Source organism: Chiloscyllium plagiosum, unplaced genomic scaffold, assembly GCF_037043375.1.
Source record: "Chiloscyllium plagiosum isolate Xiang-an unplaced genomic scaffold, Cpla_swu_hap1 HiC_scaffold_18, whole genome shotgun sequence".
In the NCBI taxonomy this organism is placed as follows: domain Eukaryota; kingdom Metazoa; phylum Chordata; class Chondrichthyes; order Orectolobiformes; family Hemiscylliidae; genus Chiloscyllium; species Chiloscyllium plagiosum.
Genome location: NW_028270156.1, coordinates 11,714,271 through 11,735,991, shown reverse-complemented (window position 1 = coordinate 11,735,991; position 21,721 = coordinate 11,714,271). Strand labels below are relative to the sequence as shown.

The window sequence follows — 21,721 nt, the reverse complement described above, 5'->3', positions numbered from 1 at the left end:
TCTGCCATTACTACAAGGCTTGAAAGGTCTGCATTCCTCCAATTCTGGCCTCATACACATCCACAGCTTTAATTCTTCCATCACAGACAGGCTTACATTCCGTATCCTTACTGTACAAGTCAAGGAACCTCATCCTTGCTTCTCTCTCTTCCTCTACACTGCTTCTTTAAGCTAACATTATTGTCCAAATGTTTCATGACCTATATTGTTGCTTTATATGATTCAATTTCAAATCCTTGCAAGTATTTGCTCCAATGAAGAGCCTTGGAATGCTTAATTGAGCCATAGGCGCTTTATGAATGCATTTGCAGTTGTTGTCTTCATTTGATTATGTGAGTCTGATAACTGATCTATGCTTCACCATGCTTGATTAGTTTAGACTGGATATTGACCCAGAGACAAGCAAACAGACTTTACCAGAGCTAAGAGCTGAGACATGTTGTAGACAGCACTTTGAAGAATTTTAAAGTTAAACACAAAATGAAGATTCTGATCCTTACAAACCAGTGGTATTTCTGAATACTTCTATGATAATTAAGTATAGCTGTGACTGAATTCTTAGTCTAAATATGTTTGAATTTCCTTACCAATCTCATCATTTTTATTTCCATTGTCTTGCAGGCATAGTGTACGGTGTAGTTTGCACTTCAATGGCAGTTGCAGCATCACTAATGGGGGGAATCATTCAGGTAAGTGCAGTGCACTATCTGCAGTCTATCTATCAAATGACTCTCTCGAATTCTAAACAGAAAAACTGCCAGCTTTTCTGCGCTGTTTAATGTGCTACCCTAATTGAATATTCAGGTGCAGACCCATTACTTGCATGTATTATTCATTGTAACACTAATGAAGATTTCTTTTTATAGATTATAAAACAAACAGTTCTTCACAAACCAATAAGAAAAGGTCCCCAAATCATCAATAAATCAGGGTGTGCATGTGTGCAGGTGCTTAAACATTATTTGTAAGTGACGCTCATGAAAGAGCTTCTTTTGGCATCCTATCGTGTGCTGTCTCAGCGCCAATTCCTCGATTGATTTCACCTGCAATTTTATTCTCAATTTACATCTCAATTTCCTCCCAGTTATCTTTACATAATGCTGGATTGTTTGCTGACTGGCAGAGTCCCATCGTTGCTTTAATTGGCAGACAGTGTCTAACATCAAACTATCCTTTAACACTAAGATCCACCGAATTCTGTATCAAAGCTTTATTAATTGAGAGTGCTCCATGAGGAAGCAATATCTAACAAAGGGATTTTCTTTCACACGGAGATACATTCAGTTTCATGTCAGTATTATTAAGGATTCACATTGAGCATGTACCAACAGAAACCATTGGTGTCACCACAATCAATGTTGTTCTCCATTACATAGCTGAAACATAGCACAAAGTTTGCATCTATAGCTGAGCTTGTTGGTTATCTCATCCTCCAGTGACTTTTCACATGAGCTACCTTGTTCCTTTGTACTAGTTATGGGTCACTCATGGCCTATGATTCACAATGTACTGGAATATAAAGAGCTAAAGATCATTCAATATTTAAACTGGTAGCGTATGCCTAAGATGTTCAGTGATGAAACTTCAGTCTCTCTCACTCTGTCTTTCTCCTTGTCCGAAGACTGCTCTAGCTGGGAAGGAGGATTGGGGCGAGGAAAATGGGAATTGCCTGGTAAACAATGGGTCCATGGTTACACCATCTGCAACTTTAATGGAGCAGAATGCAGGAACATTTTGCCATCACTGATGGTCTTGGAAATGTTAGGTCCAATGGGCTCTGTTCCTGTTTTATGAAATACCATCTCTGCTATAGAGCTCAGATGTGCCTCTCATTCCCCAGTGATACATCTTTATGTTGTGCACCATTGATGAGGCTCCTCCTTGAGAATAGTATACAGTTTTGGTTTCCACACTAAAGGTGGCATGTACTTGCATTGAAAGTTCCAGGAATGTTCACAAAGCTAATTTAAAAGGGGGATAAAGGGGAGACAAAAACAGAAGTTGCTTGAAAAGCTCATCAGGTCTGGCAGCATATGTGACGAGAAATCAAAGTTACATTTCAGGTCCAGTGACCCTTCCTCAGAACTGAATCCGAAACATTAACTTTGATTTCTCTTCATAGGTGCTGTCAGACCTGCTGAGCTTTTCCAGGAAATTCTGCTTTTGTTTCTGGTTTACAGCATCAGCAGTTCTTTCGGTTTTGATAAAGGGGAGATATTCTTGTACTGATACAATCTTTCCTTTGCTCAATGGATCTTGTGAGGACTCAGAGCAGTTATAGATATTTGAGCACAAAAGGCTTTTGTATTTCCTGTCCTGTTAAATGTTGTTTGTTCACAAAGATATTGCACAACACATCCAAAGTAGATGATTTTTTACCACCCATCAAAGACTCATGGGTCCTTTTCAGGGCTCTGTATTGTTACGCTTATAGTTTCAGACTTGGCATCCCCTCTGTAACTAGCCCACTCCCTCAATGGGACTGTGTGTGAACAGATGATGAACCCACACAACTGAAACTGAAAATTGGCTATTTCCTTTACAGCAAGAAATGGGCATAACCTGGGCTGGGTTTATCACATCCAGAGGTGGGATAACATTGATGTTTGAGTATGTCATTATCAGAACTAGACTGGGCTATCTTCTTTGGGGTAAAAACAATGACTGCAGATGCTGGAAACCAGATTCTGGATCAGTGGTGCTGGAAGAGCACAGCAATTCAGGCAGCATCCGAGGACAGGCAAAATCGACTTTTGCCCGAAACGTCGATTTTGCCTGTCCTCGGATGCTGCCTGAATTGCTGGGCTATCTTCTTTGTCTCCTCCCGTGGATTGATACACCCATGGTTCATTGTCTCTTGAATGTTGTACATGTTTATTTTGATGCCAGATTGCAGTGAATTCTGGCATCGATCGCAAATCCCCTATCAATTGTCCTTGAAATAGTGCACAGATCATGTGCTGGTGAGCTTGCTTTCTGTGTTTCGAGTAACTCTCCCTCCTTTCCAATTCTATTTAATCCTTTTATCTTTTCCAGAGTTTGATTCTGAAGAAGGATATTCCCAAAGTATCTCTCCCCAAAAGTTGGCACTTCCTGTAATTCCCCTGTTTGATTAGATTAGATTCCCTACAGTGTGGAAACAGGCCCTCCAGCCCAAAATGTCCACACCGACCCTCCGAAGAGTAACCCACTCAGATTCACTTCCTTACATTTACCCCTGAGTAATGCACCTAACACTATGGACAATTTAACATGGCCAAGTCACCTGGCAAGCACTTTCTTTTGGAATGTGGGAGGAAACCCACGCAGACAATGTGCAAACTCCACACAGACACTTGTCTGAGGCAGGAATCGAATCCTGGTCTCTGGTGTTGTGAGCCAGCTTTGCTAACCACTGAGCTACCATGCTGACGGTCTTGTTTCCTTTAAACCCTTAAGATTTCCAGCACTTGTAGTTTCCTCCTTCTTAATGCTGGGAAAGTGACTTTGAAAAATATGTGTTTTTTGTTGCTGTGTTAATTGTTCTAACTGTTTCCTTTTAACTTACAGGCAGCACTCAGTATTCATGGGATGTGTGGGGGACCAATGCTTGGGTTATTTACCTTGGGCATTTTATTTCCTTGTGCAAACTGGATTGTAAGTCAATAGCTCATTCCTACCTTTGCTTTTAATTTATTATCATTTTTTACCCATTATTTTGAACACAAATGCATCTGACTTACTTAGGGTGCGATCGGAGGCTTGGCTGCTGGAGTAACCTTATCATTCTGGCCTGCAATTGGTGGCTTTATGTATCCTGCACCATCATCAAAGACACTACCTTTATATTTAAGTACCAATGGTTGCTTGCCACTGAACATGTCAGAGCTTTTTTCAACTTCATTGCCAACTATAATCCCTAAAGAGATGTACAGGTATGATTGTGTTAGTTTTGTTCAAGTTGAGAATTGCTGTAATTAAATAAAGTGACAATAACAATACAGCCCTTCTGTTTTTTATTGGCAGGCCTCCACTGGCAGACAGCTGGTATTCTGTATCCTACCTCTACTATAGTCCTTTGGGGTTCCTCGGGTCATTGATAACTGGTCTTCTGTTAAGCTTTCTATCAGGTCTGTTTCAGCAGTTTTTAAAGATTCAAACTTTGTAGGGCTGGTCAGCTCTCAATATCTTTCAGCTCATTACAGACAATGACTATTCTGTTTTTTGGAAATGTCATTTTGAATTTTTAGGTCAAGGTTTGCAACGGATTTGACACCATTGTTCAAAATCCAATCACGAAGTGACACTGGGCAGCACAGTGGCTCAGTGGTTAGCACTGCTGCCTCACAGCACCAGGGACCCAGGTTCAATTCCACCCTCTGGTGATTGTGTGGAGTTTGAACGTTGTCCCTGTGTTTGTGTGGGTTTCCAGTGGATGCTCTGGTTTCTTCCCACAGTGCAAAGGTTTGTAGTTTATGTGAATTGGCAATGGTTTCTGTCATTGCTGCAGGATTTTTGTTTTAGTTCATTCACAGAAGTAAAGGGATGTTGAGCTGGAAGGTTTGTTTTCGGACAACTCGTCACCATACTAGGTAACATCCTCAGTGAGCCTCCGAATGAAGCACTTGTGGTATAGCCCACTTTCCATTTATATGTTTAAATTTCCTAGGGTTGGTGATGTTATTTCCTGTGGTGACATAATTTTCCTATGGTAATGTCATTTCTTGTTCTTTTGCTTGGGGTGTGGTAAATGGGATCCAAGTCAATTTGTTGTCAATAGAGTCCTAGTTGGAATGCCATGCTTCAGGGAATTCTTGTCCATGTCTCTATTTGGTTTGTCCTAGGATGGATGTGTAGTCCTAGGCGAAGTGATGTCCTTCCTTATCTGTATGTAAGGATACTAATGAGATATGGTCATGTCCTTTTGTGGCATGAAAATGAACAGGTACATGAACATCAACTAGCCACAAAAAGACATGACCCAATCTCACTGGTATCCTTACATATGGATGAGGAAGGACACCACATTGACTGGGACCACACATCCATTCTAGGACTAACCAAACAGAGACACACACAAGAATGTTTAAAAGCATGGCATTCCAACCAGAACTCTATGAACAAATACATTGACTTGGATCCCATTTACCATATCTGAGAAAAAGATCAGGAAATGACATCAACCTAGGAAAATTATGTCACCACAGGAAATGACATCACCGACCCTAGGAAACTCAAACATATAAATAGAAAGTGGACTACACCACCAGTGCTTCATCCGGAGGCTCACTGAAGATGTTACCTCGTATGGTGACAAAATGTCTGAAACCGAACTTTTCAGCTCAATGAGCAAACCTACATCCAGAACCTCAATCTGACTTACAAATCTTCTCAAAACTCGCTAAAGGGAGTAAATGTTGAAAGTGATGGATGAGGTGCTGCTTAAACTGAGGTTTTAGCCTGAATGGTGTTGACCATCTTGAGTGTTGTTGGAGCTGCACTCAATTCAGATATGGAAGGGAGGGAGGAACTTAGGAAAATCACAATCACCAGAGCTACAGTGTTAAGTAAATTGTTGGAACTATGGGCTGATAAGACAACACAAATTGTGATGTACTTTATCCTAGGATCTTTAAAGAAATGAGGTATGAAAGTTTGGAGTACTGTGTTCAGTTGTGTCACCCTGGTATAGGAAGATATTATTAAACTGGAAAAGATACAAAAAGGATTTACAAGTATAATATCGAGAATAGAACGTTTCAGTTATAAGGAGAGGTTGCATAGGTTGGGACGTTTTCCCTGGAGTGTAGGAGGCTGTGGGGTGACCTTATAGAAGTTTATAAAAGTGTGAGGGGCAGAGCTGAGGTGAATAGCAAAGATCTTATACTCTAGGGTAGACGAGAGGGCATAGTGAGAAGGGAAAGATTTAAAAGGGATCAGAGGGGTAACGTTTTCACACAGAGGGTGGTGTGCGTATGGACTGAGCTGCCAGAGGAAGTGCTGGAGCTTGGTATAATTACATTTAAACTGATGGGTATATGGATAGGAAGGATTTAGCGGGATATGAACCAAATGCAGGCAAATGAGACTGGTTCAGTTTAGGAAACATTCTCACACAGAAGGTGGTGCATATGTGGAGTGAACTGCCAGACTAAGTGGTAGAGGTGAATACAAATAACAACAGTTAAAAGACATTTGGACAGGTACATGAATAGAAAAGATTTAGAGGGATATTGACCAAATACAGGGAAGTTCAGTTCAGGTTAGGAACTACTTCAGTTTAGAAAACCTGGTTGGTTTGGATGCTTTTGGCTGAAGCGTCTGTGTCACTCTAAAGATAGCAGATGTACTTCCTTTATTCTAAAAAGATTGGAGATAGAAAGTACAAACTACACCGAGTTAGCTTAACATCTGTCAGACAGAAAATGGTAGAAGCTAGTATTAAGTAAGTTTTATTTTAGCGGTGCCCTTAGATAAGTTCAAAATGATCGGGCAGAGTCAATGTGGTTTTTTGAAAGGAAAATGATATCAAACCAATCTTTAGGGTTTTATGTGGAATACCATTCGCTGTGTATAATGGGGAACCTGTAGATGGACTGTACTTAGATTTCCAGAAAGCATTTGATAAATTTCCAAAGCGAAGGTCATTGCAGAAAATAAATATTCATGACGTAGGGGTTAAGATATGGGCACTGATTAAAAAAAAGGCTGGCTAATAGGAAGTGAAGAAATGTTAAAAGTGGGTATTTTGCTGGTTGGTAATATGTAACATGTGGATGCCATAGGGGTCACTGTGCTGGTACTTAAACTGATTAAAACTTTAATGAAAGACTTAGATGAAGGAACAAAGATATGGTTGCCACATTTGCTGATGATGCAAAGATAGGGGAAAGGAAGTTGTGAAAAGGAATGAAGAAGGCTACATAACCCTTGTTGATAGTTTGTTTGAATGCGATATAATGTTCGAAAACACAAAGTTGTTCATTTTTGCAAGAAGAATAAAACAAAAGAGCTCATTATCTCAACAGTGGGGCTGGGGGTGGGGGGTTGTCGTCGGGGGAATTGCAGAGATCTGAGATGCAAAGGTTAATATGCAGGTATAGCAAGTAAATGGGAAAATTAGTAGAATGTTAATGATTATTGCAAGGAAAATCGAATACATAAAATGATGCTTTAGTTGTACAGCATACTGGTGAGACCACGTCTAGAACATTGTGTTCAGTAATGGTCACCTGATTTAAGGAAGGAATGTAAATACATTGTAAGCAGTTCAGATATTTGTTCAATTGATACCTAGAATGGGTTGTTTTGTGAGGAATGGTCGAAAAGACTGATATCCACAGGAGTGTAGAAAAACAGAAAGTGACTTGATTGCAATTTATAAGATCCTGAGAGATTACTTATGGGAAGTAGGGTTTCTCTTGGAGGAGAAACATGAATTACTGTTTCAAAAAAAGGGGTTGCCCAATTTAAAACAGAGGAAGGGGGGGATTTGTTTTTCCTCCAGCTCATCCTGAGTCTTTGGTGTTCTCTTCCAGTAAAGGTAGTGGAAGCAAAGTATTTACATTCTTTTTAAGGCAGAGATGGATTTTTTTTCAAGGTTATCAGAGGTAGAATATAAGCAGATCAGTTGTAACTTTCTTCAACATGACAGCAGGCAAAGGGGGCCAAATGGCCTACTCTTGCTCTTTGCTCACCTTCCTATATTCATACGTTCGGCTTCTCCACGTCCGTTAAGAAACTGCATAAAACCTAATTCACCAGGATTCTAGTCACTGGACTTCACTTCTTATATTCACTTGTGGGAAGTGGGCGCCACTGGCTATGCTTTTGCCCATCCCTAATTACCCTTGAGAAGGTGATGGTAAGCTGCCTTCTTGAACCACAGTCCATTGGTTGACTCACCATGCTGTTAGGGACAGAATTCCAGGATTTTGATCCAGTGATACTGAAGGAATGGTGATATATTTCCAAGTCAGGATGGTGAGTGGCTCAGAGGGGAAATTGCAAGTGGTGGTGTTCCCAGGTATCTGCTGTCCTTGCCCTTATAAATGGTAGTGACTGTAGATTTGGAAGGTGCTGTCTCAGGATATTTGGTGAATTTCTGCAGTACATCTTGTAGATAGCACACACTGCTGCTACTGAGCATTGTTCGTGGAGGGAGTGGATGGTGGTGGAAGTGATATCAATCAAGCGGGCTGCTTTGTCCTGGATGGTGTTCAAGCTTCTTGAGTGTTTTTGGAGCTGCACTTAGGTAGTCAAGTGGGGAGTATTCCATCACACTCCAGATGTATGCCTTATAGATGGTGGACAGGCTTTGGGATGTCAGGAGGTGAGTTACTTGCTGCAGGATTCCTAGCCTCTGACCTGTCCTTGCAGCTACCCTGTTTATATGGTGAGCTCAGTCAGTTTCTGGTCAAAGGTAAGCACAAGGAGCTGATAGCTGATACACTCATTTGTGGCTTGGTGTCATATTTTCTGATCAGATGCTCAAATGATGTGCCTTGTAAACTTTTTTATTATGTCAAAGGTGTTATGGAAATATAACTCATTGTTGAAATCCCATCAGCTTAAAATAATTTATTTCTTGAAAGAACATAAGCAAATTATTTTTCCAGAAACTTGCAGTTTTTTAGCCTGTTATGAAGTTTTTTGGTCTTAGATTTATATAATCAATTAATGAGTTGTGAATATTGTATTTGCTGGGGTGGGATTTGAACTCTGTCATGGGATGCTTCTGGATTGTTAGTACATTAACTGAGCCCCAATGCTGCTCAGTCTTTATATGTAAAGTACAGTTTCCACAGAGGACTATCAATATGATTATAAAACTGATGGCTCTCTTTCAAAATGATTTCATTCTGCCTGTACTTATACACTCAGGTAATGTGTTTTTATCAGACATGGCACATTTGAAAGACACAAATTATCACAGACTCCCTACAGTGTGGAAGCAGGGAGATCGTGTAGACTCACACAGCCAGTCGCCTGAGGCTGGAATCGAAACTGGGTTCTTGGCGCTGTGAGGCAGCAGTGCTAATCACTGAGCTGCTGTGCCACCTGCATTGTTGCAGATAATTGAATGCCCTCACCCCCCTCCCCCACCCCACCCCTTCCTCACAAGCTGCAGTGTCACTTTTTGTTTAGGATGGTATAAAATATTTTAAATTGCAGAACATATAGAAATTGACAATTCAACCAATTCATGAGGATCTTATCCATCTGCACAGCTTTGAACATGAGGGAAAACAATGACATGAAGAATAGGGAACAAGTAATAACTAAAAGAGACTATGTACTAACCTTGTTAAAAACTGAAATAGTGCATCATCAGGACAAGTCTCTTATTTGAAGTGGCTCAGTGGTTAGCTCTGCTGCCTCACAGCATCAGGGACCTAGGTTCAATTCCTCACCTCAGGCGACTGTCTGTATGGAGTCTGCACATTCTCCCCATGTCTGCGTGGGTTTCCTCCTGCAATCCAAAGATGTGCAGGCCAGGTGGATTGGCCATGCTAAATTGCCTACAGAGTTCAGGGATGTGTAGATTAGGTGCATTAGCCAGGGGTAAATATAAGGTTGGGGAATGGGTCTGGGTGGGTTCCTCTTTGGAGTGTCAGTGTGGACTCGTTGGGCTGAAGGGCTTTTTTCCACACTGTAGGGATTCTATAATATGTTGAATGAGGGTGTACTCGTAAATACCTGTCAAATGTGTCATTGAACTGATGCTGTAGATGTCAACACTACAAGTAATGAAAAACCAGCATATAGGTGGCCATGTGATGACCAATTAGCTGTACTTCAAGCAACTACTAAATAACTGTAAGATATTTAATGGGATTGCTGTCTTCCAGGACACACACACAAGGAAAATGTGAAGCCTTTGTTAATCAGACCAGTATGCAATCTGTCAAAACAGTTCTCAAAGGAGTGTTGTTTTGGACAAGAAGGAGACAAGGAAACCCTAGAGGTAAGATTGTTTTCCTAAACATCCGTTCCATTGTATATTTTATGTAAGTGAATGGTTTATGATCTAGTATTATTATTTGGGATCCTGATCTCTGAAGTAGAGGTAAATGAGATTTTGGTTTCAGTTCTGTGAAGGTGATTTGATTTTCTCAAGATTCAGAAACAATATATTTTAAAACAGCAGGTCAAAACAACATTTCCAGGAAATAATGTCTGTTAATTTAAATGGCTGGACAAGGATCATGGTAAGGTAATTGCGGAAATATTTAGCATATTGACCTTTTATAACCTACCAAGAAAGAGACTAGAGAGAGGATTGGAGGGAGGCAAATGTTGCTCCTCTTTTCAAGAAGGGGAATAGGGAAATCCCTGGCAATTACAAACCAGTCAGTCTTACATCTGTGGTCAGCAAAGTTTTGGAAAAAATTCTGAGGAATAGGATTTATGACTATTTGGAAATGCATAATATGATTAAAGGCAGTCAGCATGGCTTTGTGAGGAGGCAGGTCGTGCCTCACAAAGATTATTGAGTTCTTTGAGGAGATGATGAGACAGGTCGACGAAGGTTGAGCAGTGGATGTGGTGTATATGGACTTCAGCAAGGCATTTGATAAGGTTCCCTATGGTAGGCTCATTCATAAAGTCAGGAGGTATGGGAAACAGGGAGATTTGGCTATCTGGATTCAGAATTGCTTGGCTGACAGAAGGCAGAGAGTGATTATAGATTGAAAGTATTCTGCCTGGAGGTCAGTGGGGAGTGGTGTCCTGCAGGGCTCTGTTCTTGGGCATCTGCTCTTTGTAGCTTTTATAAATGACTTGGATGGGTAGGTTGAGGGGTGGGTTAGTAAATTTGCCAATGACACAAAGGTTGGGGGTGCCATTGATAGTATCAAGGCCTATTGCAGGCTGCAATGTGACATAGACAGGATGCAGAGCTGGGCTAAGAAATGGCAGATGGAGCTCAACCTGGATAAATGTGAAGTGATGCATTTTGGAAGGTCGAACTTGAATGCTGAATATAGGATTAAAGACAGGATTCTTCGCAGTGTGGAGGAACAGAGGGATCTTGGTGTTCACGTGCATAGATCCCTCAAATTTGCCACCCAAATGGATAGGGTTGTTACGAAAGCATATGGTGTTTTAGCTTTCATTAACAGGGGGATTGAGTTTAAGAGCCACGAGGTTTTGCTACAGCTCTACAAGACCCGGGTGAGACCACACTTGGAATATTGTGTCCAGTTCTGGTCGCCCTGTTATAGGAAAGATACAGAGGCTGTGGAGAGGTTGCAAAGATGGTTTACCAGGATGCTGCCTGGACTGGAGGACTTATCTTACAAGGAGAGTTTGACTAAGATCAGACTTTTCTCTCTGGTGAGAAGGAGGAAGAGAGGTGACCTGATTGAGGTATACAAGGTAGTGAGAGGCATGGATCGAGTCAATAGCCAGAGACTTTTCCCCAGGGCAGGATTGACTGGCATGAGGGGTCATAGTTTTAAGATATTAGAAGGAAGGTATAAAGGAGACATCAGAGGAAGGTTCTTTACGCAGAGAGTTGTGAATGCATGGAGTGCATTGCCAGCGGTTGTGGTGGAAGCAGAGTCATTAGGGACATTTAAGTGACTGCTAGATGTGCACATGGATAGCAGTGAATTGAAGGGTGCCTGGGTTAGGTTATTTTCATTCAGATTAGGAATAATCCTAGGCACAAAATCATGGGCCGAAGAGCCTGTTCTATGCTGTACTTTTCTATGTTCTATGTTCTAGGTCCAATTCAGAATTAAATATCCATATCAGTAGATGTATCGTATTTCCGTTTGGATGGTCAGAGATATAGGCATAGGGTTAAACTGATATTGGGGGGAGGGGGCAGGAGGAGGAGGTGAGACTCCTTGGTGTTAGCGCGGATGAAATGATATCAGTCCAAGCCCAGAGTGTGGTTCAACAATCGGTAACGTTTATTGCTACAGTAACGCCGGCGGAGACCAACCGAGGTCCGAATCTCGGCTGCTCTGCTGTTCCCGTGCGCAGCTACATATTATATACTTTTAGTTGTCAGGATGTGTGGAATTTGAGGATGAATGGGATGATAGATCCCCATCATCACTGGAGTAGGTGCAAATAGAATGTTTCCTGCCGTCCCAGGAGAGTTGCAGGGCACGCACAATAGGGTACTAATTGGTTTATGTAAAACGGGTCCGAGTATTATCTGCTTGTCTCTCTCTGTGAGGGCAGGGGCTAGCACCCCCCTTTGTTCCCTTGGGGTGTTGGTGTGTATTGGTCTGTCCGTTCCTGTCTGGTGGATGCCTGTCCTTTGTGTCAGGGTGGTTCTGTATCGATGGGTATGGGTGTGTTTCAGTCAGTCTCTTTATGTGATTAGGAGGTAGGTTTCCATATTAATTAATTCCGGAGTTTTGGTCTATGAGTCATGGGTAGTGTTGGTATAGTGTGGATTTTATCTGTCCTCTGTCTCCTATCTCCCGGTCACGTGGGCGGACCGGCAGCTCCTGAGTTCTGTGGGTTTAAAGCTGCGACTGCTGTTTAAAACACAAAATGAATTCTTATAGTTTCCTGATGTAGGCATAGTCCCGTGGGTAAAGCAGGGTGGCTCTGATGCCCGCTTGCATTGGGGACAGGGTATGAGAGTAAGAGGGAAAAGTGGGGGAAAATAGATTCTAGCAAAGAACTGGTGGAAGATTATTTCCAAACTGACAATCCTTCTAATGTTTCCTGCGTAACCAGTCAAGTGAGTCAGAACCCTCCGAATTTCCTGCTCAGATCTGGAGATATTTTCTGAGCATTCCAGAATTCTCGACCACAGACGAAAGACTGACTGGTCTGGAATTGCCAGGGATTTCCTTATTCCCCTTCTTGAAAAGAGGAACAACATTTACCTCCCTCCAATCCTCTCTCTAGTCTCTTTCTTGGTAGATCATAATTACCCATAAGGCATTGAAACTGCCCAGGTAGTTCCTAAAAAGTCAAAGTGTCGGATATTTTGAAAGATCCCAACACCCATCTTGTGGGACATGTCTGCCTTTCTGAAGGCTGGAAGACCTTCTCATCTTCAATATTTCACTCAAAGTTTACCTTGATTTCATGGCCAGATTCAACATAGAGTTATAGATTCCCTACAGTGCAGGATCAGGCCATTCAGCCCATTAGTTCCACACAGACCCTCCAAACAGAACCCATCCAGACTCCTCCTCCAACCCTATTCCCTGCAATCCTGCATTTCCCATGACTGATCGACCTAACCTGCACATCTTTGGACTGTGGAAGGAAACCAGAGCACCCAAAGGAAACTCATGCAGACACAGGGAAAACATGCAAATTCCACCCAGACAGTCACCCAAGGGAGGAATTGAATGCAGGTCCCTGGCACTATGAGGCAGCAGTGCTAACCACTTTAGTGCCTCTGACAGAAAATCTGATAGCTGCTGTCACTCACCATTTTCCAACAAATTGCCCCCTCTGCAAATTCACATTTTAGGAAATAACTTCCATATAGACTGAGAGGGCAAATATTGAATGAAAGACTAAGAATTGATGTAACCACAACCTCATGCCATGAGTAAACAATTGGAAGGAATCAGGAGAAGATCAAAAGAAGAGGAACTCATTGATACGTCTGATCCAAATTGGTGCCAGATTGTGTTTCTCTGACTTTGCTTCCTTCCCCACCTATAACTTTTGTGTCTCATCTTGTGTCTCTGCAAATCTGTTTTTATGTGAATAACAATTGTATGAAGGGATAGAGTTTAAGTTAGAGATATAAATGAGCAATTCAGGTTCTTTCTTACCATTGATTACAAACAGATTTATTAAAATAATTTTTAAAAAGTTAGTTTCCTGGTACACACAGTCTTCTAACTTGAGTGAGACAGTTTGGTAAAATTGGGCAAAACGTTCACACTTGGGATGACTCCATGAATTGCGGGGCTCAATTTCTGATGCACTGCCCAAGCAGATCAAAACATTTTAAGCCCTGAAAGATGCTCTTACAATTTAAACAAATCTTAATTAGTGTTTAAAACAGTGCTCTACGCCTACCTCAACTTATGAGAGATCAACTATTCACCAATGTATCATGGTGATCGAAAAGTTCATTTACTGTCTGAAACACTGCATTTTGAAGCTCTATTTACGTAAGCCTTTTAATCTTTCTATAATTAACCATCTCCACACTTAATTTGTTTTCAAGTTTTTATTCCCTAAATCATTTCTCATTTGCAAAAATGGCACATAGAGCTGCTCAATATTCCTTAAATCTATGAAATTTCCATACAACAAATACCAGTCCTGGGTCAATGGCCAGCAATCTCAGCTCTGGCTCAGAGAGCTGTGGCTTCAGGTCCTATCCAGTGATTCAAACACATAATGTTGGCTGTCACCCCAATGAGGAAGTGCTGCACTGTCAGAAGCACCATCTTTTGAATCAACACTTAAGCCAACACTTTACTGTCTGTCCTCCCTGGCTGATATTAAAGCTCTCATGACTTTACTCAAAACAGTTAGAGGAATTCTCTCTTGAAGGTAGTGACTTGCCCAAGAGGATAACATATGGTTTGATAATCAAAATAACCTAGAGTAAAAAGAGTTTAAAGGAAAGCAATTTGACATTCTCTTTAGGCTTGAGTCACACTTTGATATTGATAATTGTACCTCGGTGTGATCTTCCTAAGTTGAAATGTTTTGGAAAAATGTTCTTTTTCTTAACATGTGCATCATTATTTCCTTAGGAAGAGGACTATCACTTACAGTATCTTAAATTTACATTGCAGGCTAACAATGAAAATAAATTGTCAGATAATTGTTTGACAATGAAAATAAGCGAGGCGATGAACGTTCCATCGGAGCATATCCCAGAACAACACCTTCATTGTAATTTTGGTGTGATTAAAGATACCTATCTTTAGTTTCACAAGATAATTGAGATGGATGTTTAAGAACTGTGTGAATTCAAAATTCATGTGAGTGAACTGTTACTGAAGGAAGTGGGGAAAGAATTATTTCGACAGATATTGGTTAAAAATCACGTTTGGTAATTCCACCATAGTTAATAAGTCAGATGGAAAAACAACTTTCTCATTTTGCAACTCATTTTGAAGTTTATCATTTCAAAACTAGATCACAATAACAATGGGATTGAGTGGCTTTGGAGTACTGACTCTGTTAGGAACAGCAATTTCTGAATAACTGGAATATTGCTGTACATTCCAATTTTCATCAATGGGGTAATCAGCCTTTGTTTTATAGAATTTGATGGATCTATTCAAGTTAGCTGCTTGTTGCATTGAAACATTCAGTTGGATTATCCAATTCCCTTACTTCATCCAACCCTGTCACAATGTAGGGAATAACTTCCTCTTCCTTCTCCTCTTCCTCCTTGTCTCTGCTCCTTCTTCCACCTCTTCCTCTCTCATCCCTCATTCAATCGTAATCAACTTCACAGACTAGGGACCACATCATTGTATTTTTCCTTCTCTCTGAACTGACTTTCAAACACAGCTTGGCCAGGATAGATGCTCTAATTACGGTAATGTGACTGGATTAGTATTCAAGCCAAACTAATTCTCTAAGGCAGTGCTCAAATCTCACTCCAGGAGCTGGTAGGATTTAAGATGTATTAATAGGTAATGTACTATCTCAGTGGGCAGCATGGTGGCTCAAGCCGCCAGGGACCCGGGTTCAATTCCCGCCTCGGGCGACTGTGTGGAGTTTGTACATTCTCCCTGTGTCGGTGTAGGTTTCCTCCGGGTGCTCTGGTTTCCTCCCACAATCCAATGATGTGCAGGTCAGGTGAATTGGCCTTGCTAAATTGCCCACAATTTTAGGTGCATTGGGCAGGGGAATAGGTCTGGATGGGTTACTCTTCGGAGGCTTGGCGTGGACTTATTGGGCTGGAAGGCCTGTTCCCATACTGTAGAGAATCTAATCTAATAAAATAGATGGATTAGCAGTGCAACATGATTGTGATGAGCAACATGGCTGTAGGGTGGTAGGTTAAATGCTGACAACTGAACACCTAAGTGTGTTCAAAAAGGAAAGCGAGATGGGGTGGCATTGTTAGTGAAAGATAAAATCAGTGAAATAGTGAGAAACATAGAATATCACAGGAGACCATTTGGCCCTTCAAGCCTGCTCTGTCATTTAGTATGATCGTCCCACTTAGTATTGTGTTTTCTCGTTCCTCCGGTATCCTTCGATCCCTCTTTCCCCAGGAAATGCATTTAACCCCTTCTGGAAAACAGTCTATATTTTGGCCACAATAAAAAGGACCTCAGTGAAGAAAATGTAGATATAGAATCTGTCTGGGTAGAGCGGAGAGGCAACAAGAGGCAGTCGACATTTGTTAAATTATCCATGAGTCTCTAAGCAATGACAAGAGGTAGGGAATGGTATTAAACACAAAATAAATGTTGCATGCAAAATGATGATCATGTGTGATTTTAATCTACATATAGATTGTGCAAACGACATTAGCAGTAATGCTGTGGTGGATTCAGTCCTGGAGTTTATACAAGATGGGTCTTTTAGACCAATATGTTGAGAAACGAACCAGGGAAAAGGCTGTAATAAAAACAAAATACTATGAATGCTGGAAATCTTGAGTGCCGCTGAAACTAAGAATGTCTGGCAGCTATTGAGAGGCGACCTGATAGAAGTGGAGAAAGAAAGAGATAATATTGTGAGTCCGATATGACCTTTGTTCAGAACAGGGACTGAAAGGTGATAACCACCCAGGGTTTGCATCACAAGAGGTAGCTACAGAAGGAGAAGGTGCATCAATTGTTATCTTGTAACGTTTTGTAGATCCTGGAATAGTGCCAGCAAACTGGGTGGAGAAAAACTACTGGAAGTTTTTGAGAATGTAAATAGATGAGGGAGCCCCAGTAGATGAAGTTCATTTGGATTTCCAGCAAGCTTTTGATAAAACCCCACAAAAGAGGTTAGTGTGCAAAATCAGACCAAATGGGATTGTTACATATCTTATCATGGATTGAGAATTGGTTAACAGGAAACAGAGACTAGAAATGTGCATACCCTTTTCAGAGTGTAATCAGTATTGAGTACTCTTACTGCAGGATCAGCTAATCACAATATATATCACTAATTTGGATAATGGAATCAAATATGATATCTCCAAGTTTTCTGATGAAACAAAACAAGGTGAGATAGTATATGGTGAGGCAGATATAAAGAGGCTTCAGGGTGTTTTGGACAAGTTGAGTGTTCAGGCAAATGCTTGGCAGATGCAATGTAACACGGAAAAGCATGACTTTGTACACATTGGTAGGAAAAACAGCATGTTATTTAAATGGTAACTGTACACCAATCTTTCCTAAAGAAAGGGACCTTGGTATCTTTGAACACTGGCCACTGAAAGCAAATGTACTGTGCAGTGAGCAATTAGGAAGGCAAATGTTATGTTGGCCTTTACTGCAAGAGTGTTTAAGTACAGGAGCTGCACAGGGGCTTTGGTGAGACTACACATGAAGCATTGTGTGCAGTTTTGGTCTCCTTACCAAAGAGATCATATGCTTGCTGTAGAGGGAGGGCAGTTAAGATTCACCAGACTGAGTCCAGAGTTGGCAGGTCCACGATTGATTCCCCAAGGGGGGCTCTCACTGAAGTGTACAGATTTCTGACAGGGCTGTACAGACTGGATGCAGTGAAGATGTTTCCCCATGGCTAAGATACCAAGAACAAGACATCATGGTCTCGGGATACTTGTAGGCTATTTCAGACAGAGATGCAGAGGCATTTCTACACTGACAGGCTGGTGGACCTGTGGAATTCTCTGCTGCAGAAAGCTATGTGGACCATGTCACTTCACTGTATATATTTAAGTAAGTAGTAGATTGATTTTTAGATGCCAAACGTGTCAATGGGTGTGGGAGGAGAGTGGTAGATTCGAGGTTCTCTCATGATTATGTTTGAATGTCAGAGTGAGCTTGATGGGCTTTTTGAACTACTCCTGCTTCTATTTCCAATGTTTCACTGATAAGATTTTAGAATTGAGAAAGAAATGGAGGAATGTTGAGGTTGTGCAGGACATTGGTGAGGCTGCTTCTGGAATACTGCATCCAGTTCTGGTCGCCCAGTTATTGGAAGGATATTATTAAGCTGGAGAGAGTTCAAAAGAGACATACCAAGATGTTACCAGGAATGGAATGTTTGAGTTATAAAGAAAGGCTGGATAGGCAGGGGCAGCACAGTGGCTCAGTGGTTAGTACTGCTGCCTCACAGTGCCAGGGATCCTGGTTTGATTCCAGCCTCAGGCAATTGTCTGTGTGGAGTTTGCACATTCTCCCCATGCCTGTATGGGTTTCCTTCAAGTGCTCCGGTTACCTCCCACAATCCAAAGATGTGCAAGTTGGGTGAATTGGTCATGCTAAATTGCCCATCTGTTCAGGGATGTGTGGGTTGGGTGCATTTGTCAGGGGTAAATATAGGGTAGGGGAATGGGTCTGGTTGGGTTACTCTTCGGAGGGTCAGTGTGGATTTGTTGGGCCAAATGGCCTGTTTCCATACTGTAGGGATTCTAGGCTGGGACGTTTTATACTGGAGTGATGGAGGTTGAGAGATGACCTGATATAAGTTTATGATGTATAGGTAGAGTTAATGGTAGTTGAATTTCCCCTAGAATGGGGGATTCCAAGATTAGGGGGCACACTAGAGAAATTGTAAAAAGATCAGTGTTGGGACCGCAGCTTTTTACAATATATATTAATGATATAGAAGATGGTATTAATAGTAACATTAGCAAATTTGCTGATGATACAAAGCTTGGTGGCAGGGTGAAATATGAGGAGGATGTTAGGAGATTACAGGGTGACCTGGACAGGTTAGGTGAGTGGTCAGATGCATGGAAGATGCAGTTTAATATGGATAAATGTATGGTTATCCACTTTGGTGGCAAGAACAGGAAGGCAGATTACTACCTAAATGAAGCCAAGTTAGGTAAAGGGGCAGTACAAAGAAATCTGGGTATTCTTGTACACCAGTCAATGAAGGCCAGCATGCAGGTACAGCAGGTAGTGAAGAAGGCTAATAGCATGCTGGCCTTCATAACAAGAGGGATTGAGTATAGAAGCAAAGAGGTTCCTCTGCAGCTGTACAGGGCCCTGGTGAGACCGCACCTGGAATATTGTGTGTAGTTCTGGTCTCCAAACTTGAGGAAAGACATTCTGGCTATTGAGGGAGTGCAGCGTAGGTTCACGAGATCAATTCCTGGAATGGCAGACTATCTTATATTAAAAGATTGGAGCGACTGGGCTTGTATACCTTGAGTTTCGAAGACTGAGAGGGGATCTGATTGAGACATATAAGATTATTAAAGGATTGGACACTCTGGAGGCAGGAAACATGTTTCCGCTGATGGGTGAGTCCCGAACCAGAGGACACAGCTTAAAAATAAGGGGTAGGCCATTTAGGGCAGTGATGAGGAGAAACTTCTTCACCCAGAGAGTGGTGGCTGTGTGGAATGCTCTGCCCCAGAGGGCAGTGGAGGCCCAGTCTCTGGATTCATTTAAGAAAGAGTTGGATAGAGCTCTCAAGGATAGTGGAATCAAGGGTTATGGAGATAAGGCAGGAACAGAATACTGATTGAGGATGATCAGTCATGATCATAATGAATGGTGGTGCAGGCTTGAAGGGTAGAATGGCCTACTCCTGCACCTATTGTCTATTATATGAGAGGCAATTTCTTTTTACACAGAGGGTGATTTGCGTGTGGAAGTCATGGATGCGGGTACAATTGCAACATTTAAAAGGCATTTGGATAGGTATATGAATAGGAAAGGTTTGGAGGGATATGGGCCAGGAACAAGCAGGTGGGGCTAGTTTAGTTTGGTATTATGATCAGCATGGACTGGTTGGACCAAAGGGTCTGTTTCCATGCTGTTTGACTATGACTCTATGAATGACAAGGTGAGAAGCTGGATGAATTAAGAGTAAATTCAGGTACAGTATGAGGAAGAGAGAATGAAACCAAGATTAGCCTAAAGACGGAGACAGAAAGACATTCAGGTAAGAATGGAAAATTAAACTTAAAACATTTTATATGAGCTTGCACCATTGTAGTTGTTTCCTTTCTGGATTGAGGAGAGATTGAATGTTTTTTCAGGAAAATTAATCTCATAATCAAAAGGATTCTTACACTGTTAAGTACCAGCCCTAACATTCTCTGGCAACTTTAACTGGAAATGAATGTATAAGTGAAGTAATTCCATAGAAGCCATGAAGAAATTGTGAGCAAGCTTTTATTTTCACGGAGTTAATGGTGAAGTAACGTACGTGTTGCCTTGTATTTCCCAGTGTGTCTCCCCTCGCTATGCAGCATCATTTTTACAAACTGGCACTTATGGGGCCAAGAGTGTGCCTGTATTCTTGTTATCATAGAAGAACCTTAAAATCCACAGTGTGGAAGCAGGCCATTCGGCCCATTGAGTCCACACTGACCCTCTGAAAAGCATCCCACCCTGTAATCCTGCATTGCCAATGGCCAATCCACCTAACCCGCACACCTTTGGACTGTGAGAGGAAACCAGAGCACCCAGAGGAAACCCACACAGACAGAGAGAGAACGTCTGTGTGGAATTTTCACAGTCACCCAAGGGTGGAATTGAACTGTGTCCCCGGTGTTGTGGGCTGGCAGTACTAATCATTGAGCTACCATGTCTACGTAATCAATATAAAAACACACACTAAGTAATAGAAGTGCCATGGAGGGAGTTTACCCATCACTATGATACTTTATTTATACCGTGAACCACTTAAATAATAATGCAACTTTGCCTTTAAAAAAAACTTACCGGCAGGCACCTTGTCACTAATACCCTTAACTGACAACTCGGACTTTGTGGAAATTGTGATAATACAGTAAATTTCCTGTATTTCTGAGATATAATTTTTGCCGGTTTATCAAAAGGGCTGGTCATAAGGTCAGGTTAAAACACATTTCACTCCATATTCCTGGATAATTTACACACCAACAATGGTTTGAACGTTAAAAGTGCTGTTACTTTTCGAGCAAATTGTGATCCAATGTGAGACTTCCGGAGGAGACAGTGTGACAACTGGACTCCCCTGGAACAACCCCTAGGAAACAGAATGGACTGCAGATGACGGAAACCACAGTCAATAGTTGGGAAGCTGGAAAATCGTAAGAGGTAAGACAGCATCTGAGCTGCAGGAAGGTCAAGATTTTGGCCCAGAACATTGACTTTCCTGCTCCTCAGATGCTGTCTAACCTGATGTGCGTTTCGAGCTTCCCATCTATTGACTCTGGAAACAATCCCTGTTTTTGTATAGTGGCATTATGGAGTTATACTCTGGCTGTGTCAATCATAGAGTATATTTTCACTCATCCAAACATTGATATGCATACAATTATTTATTAATGAAAATTCTGATATCCAAATCTGTATAATACAGTCATTACAATTTGTACATGTAAATCTTACAAAATTAAACATAGCATTTCGTAAATATTACGGTACAGGCCCAAGCAAATTTACCAAGTCGTTTGTGTCATTTTTATGCTTCAGATTATACACACACACACAAAAATAACTGTACGCTTCACTCCAGGTGTGGCATTTTAAACCTGGTGATTGAATTGCAAGTTGTAACCAACCTCATAAAATAGTGCTCTCACAATTCTTCGAGTAATAGATGCATGCAGTACAGAAGAGGCCCTTGGGCCTATCAAGTCTGTACTGCCATTTCTCAGAAGAAAGATTGTTATGGTGGAACAGAAAGTTTATTGACT

General features: G+C 41.4%; 1 protein-coding gene across 2 annotated transcripts in view; it reads left to right on the top strand.

Annotated features, from left to right (window-relative positions):
- The window catches only part of slc5a12 (solute carrier family 5 member 12), a 66,336-nt gene that overhangs the window by 38,399 nt on the left and 6,216 nt on the right, over nucleotides 1–21,721 (top strand). Inside the window, exons 10-15 of one of the 2 annotated variants that reach the window (XM_043705426.2) lie at nucleotides 622–689; nucleotides 3,550–3,636; nucleotides 3,727–3,914; nucleotides 4,006–4,109; nucleotides 9,831–9,946; nucleotides 14,727–21,380. In XM_043705426.2, coding sequence (XP_043561361.1) covers nucleotides 622–689; nucleotides 3,550–3,636; nucleotides 3,727–3,914; nucleotides 4,006–4,109; nucleotides 9,831–9,946; nucleotides 14,727–14,861 — 698 coding nt within the window. In that variant the 3' untranslated portion in view covers nucleotides 14,862–21,380. Of the gene's footprint in view, nucleotides 1–621; nucleotides 690–3,549; nucleotides 3,637–3,726; nucleotides 3,915–4,005; nucleotides 4,110–9,830; nucleotides 9,947–14,726; nucleotides 21,381–21,721 lie in introns of those variants that run through there. The other variant, XM_043705425.2, reaches the window with a different exon arrangement.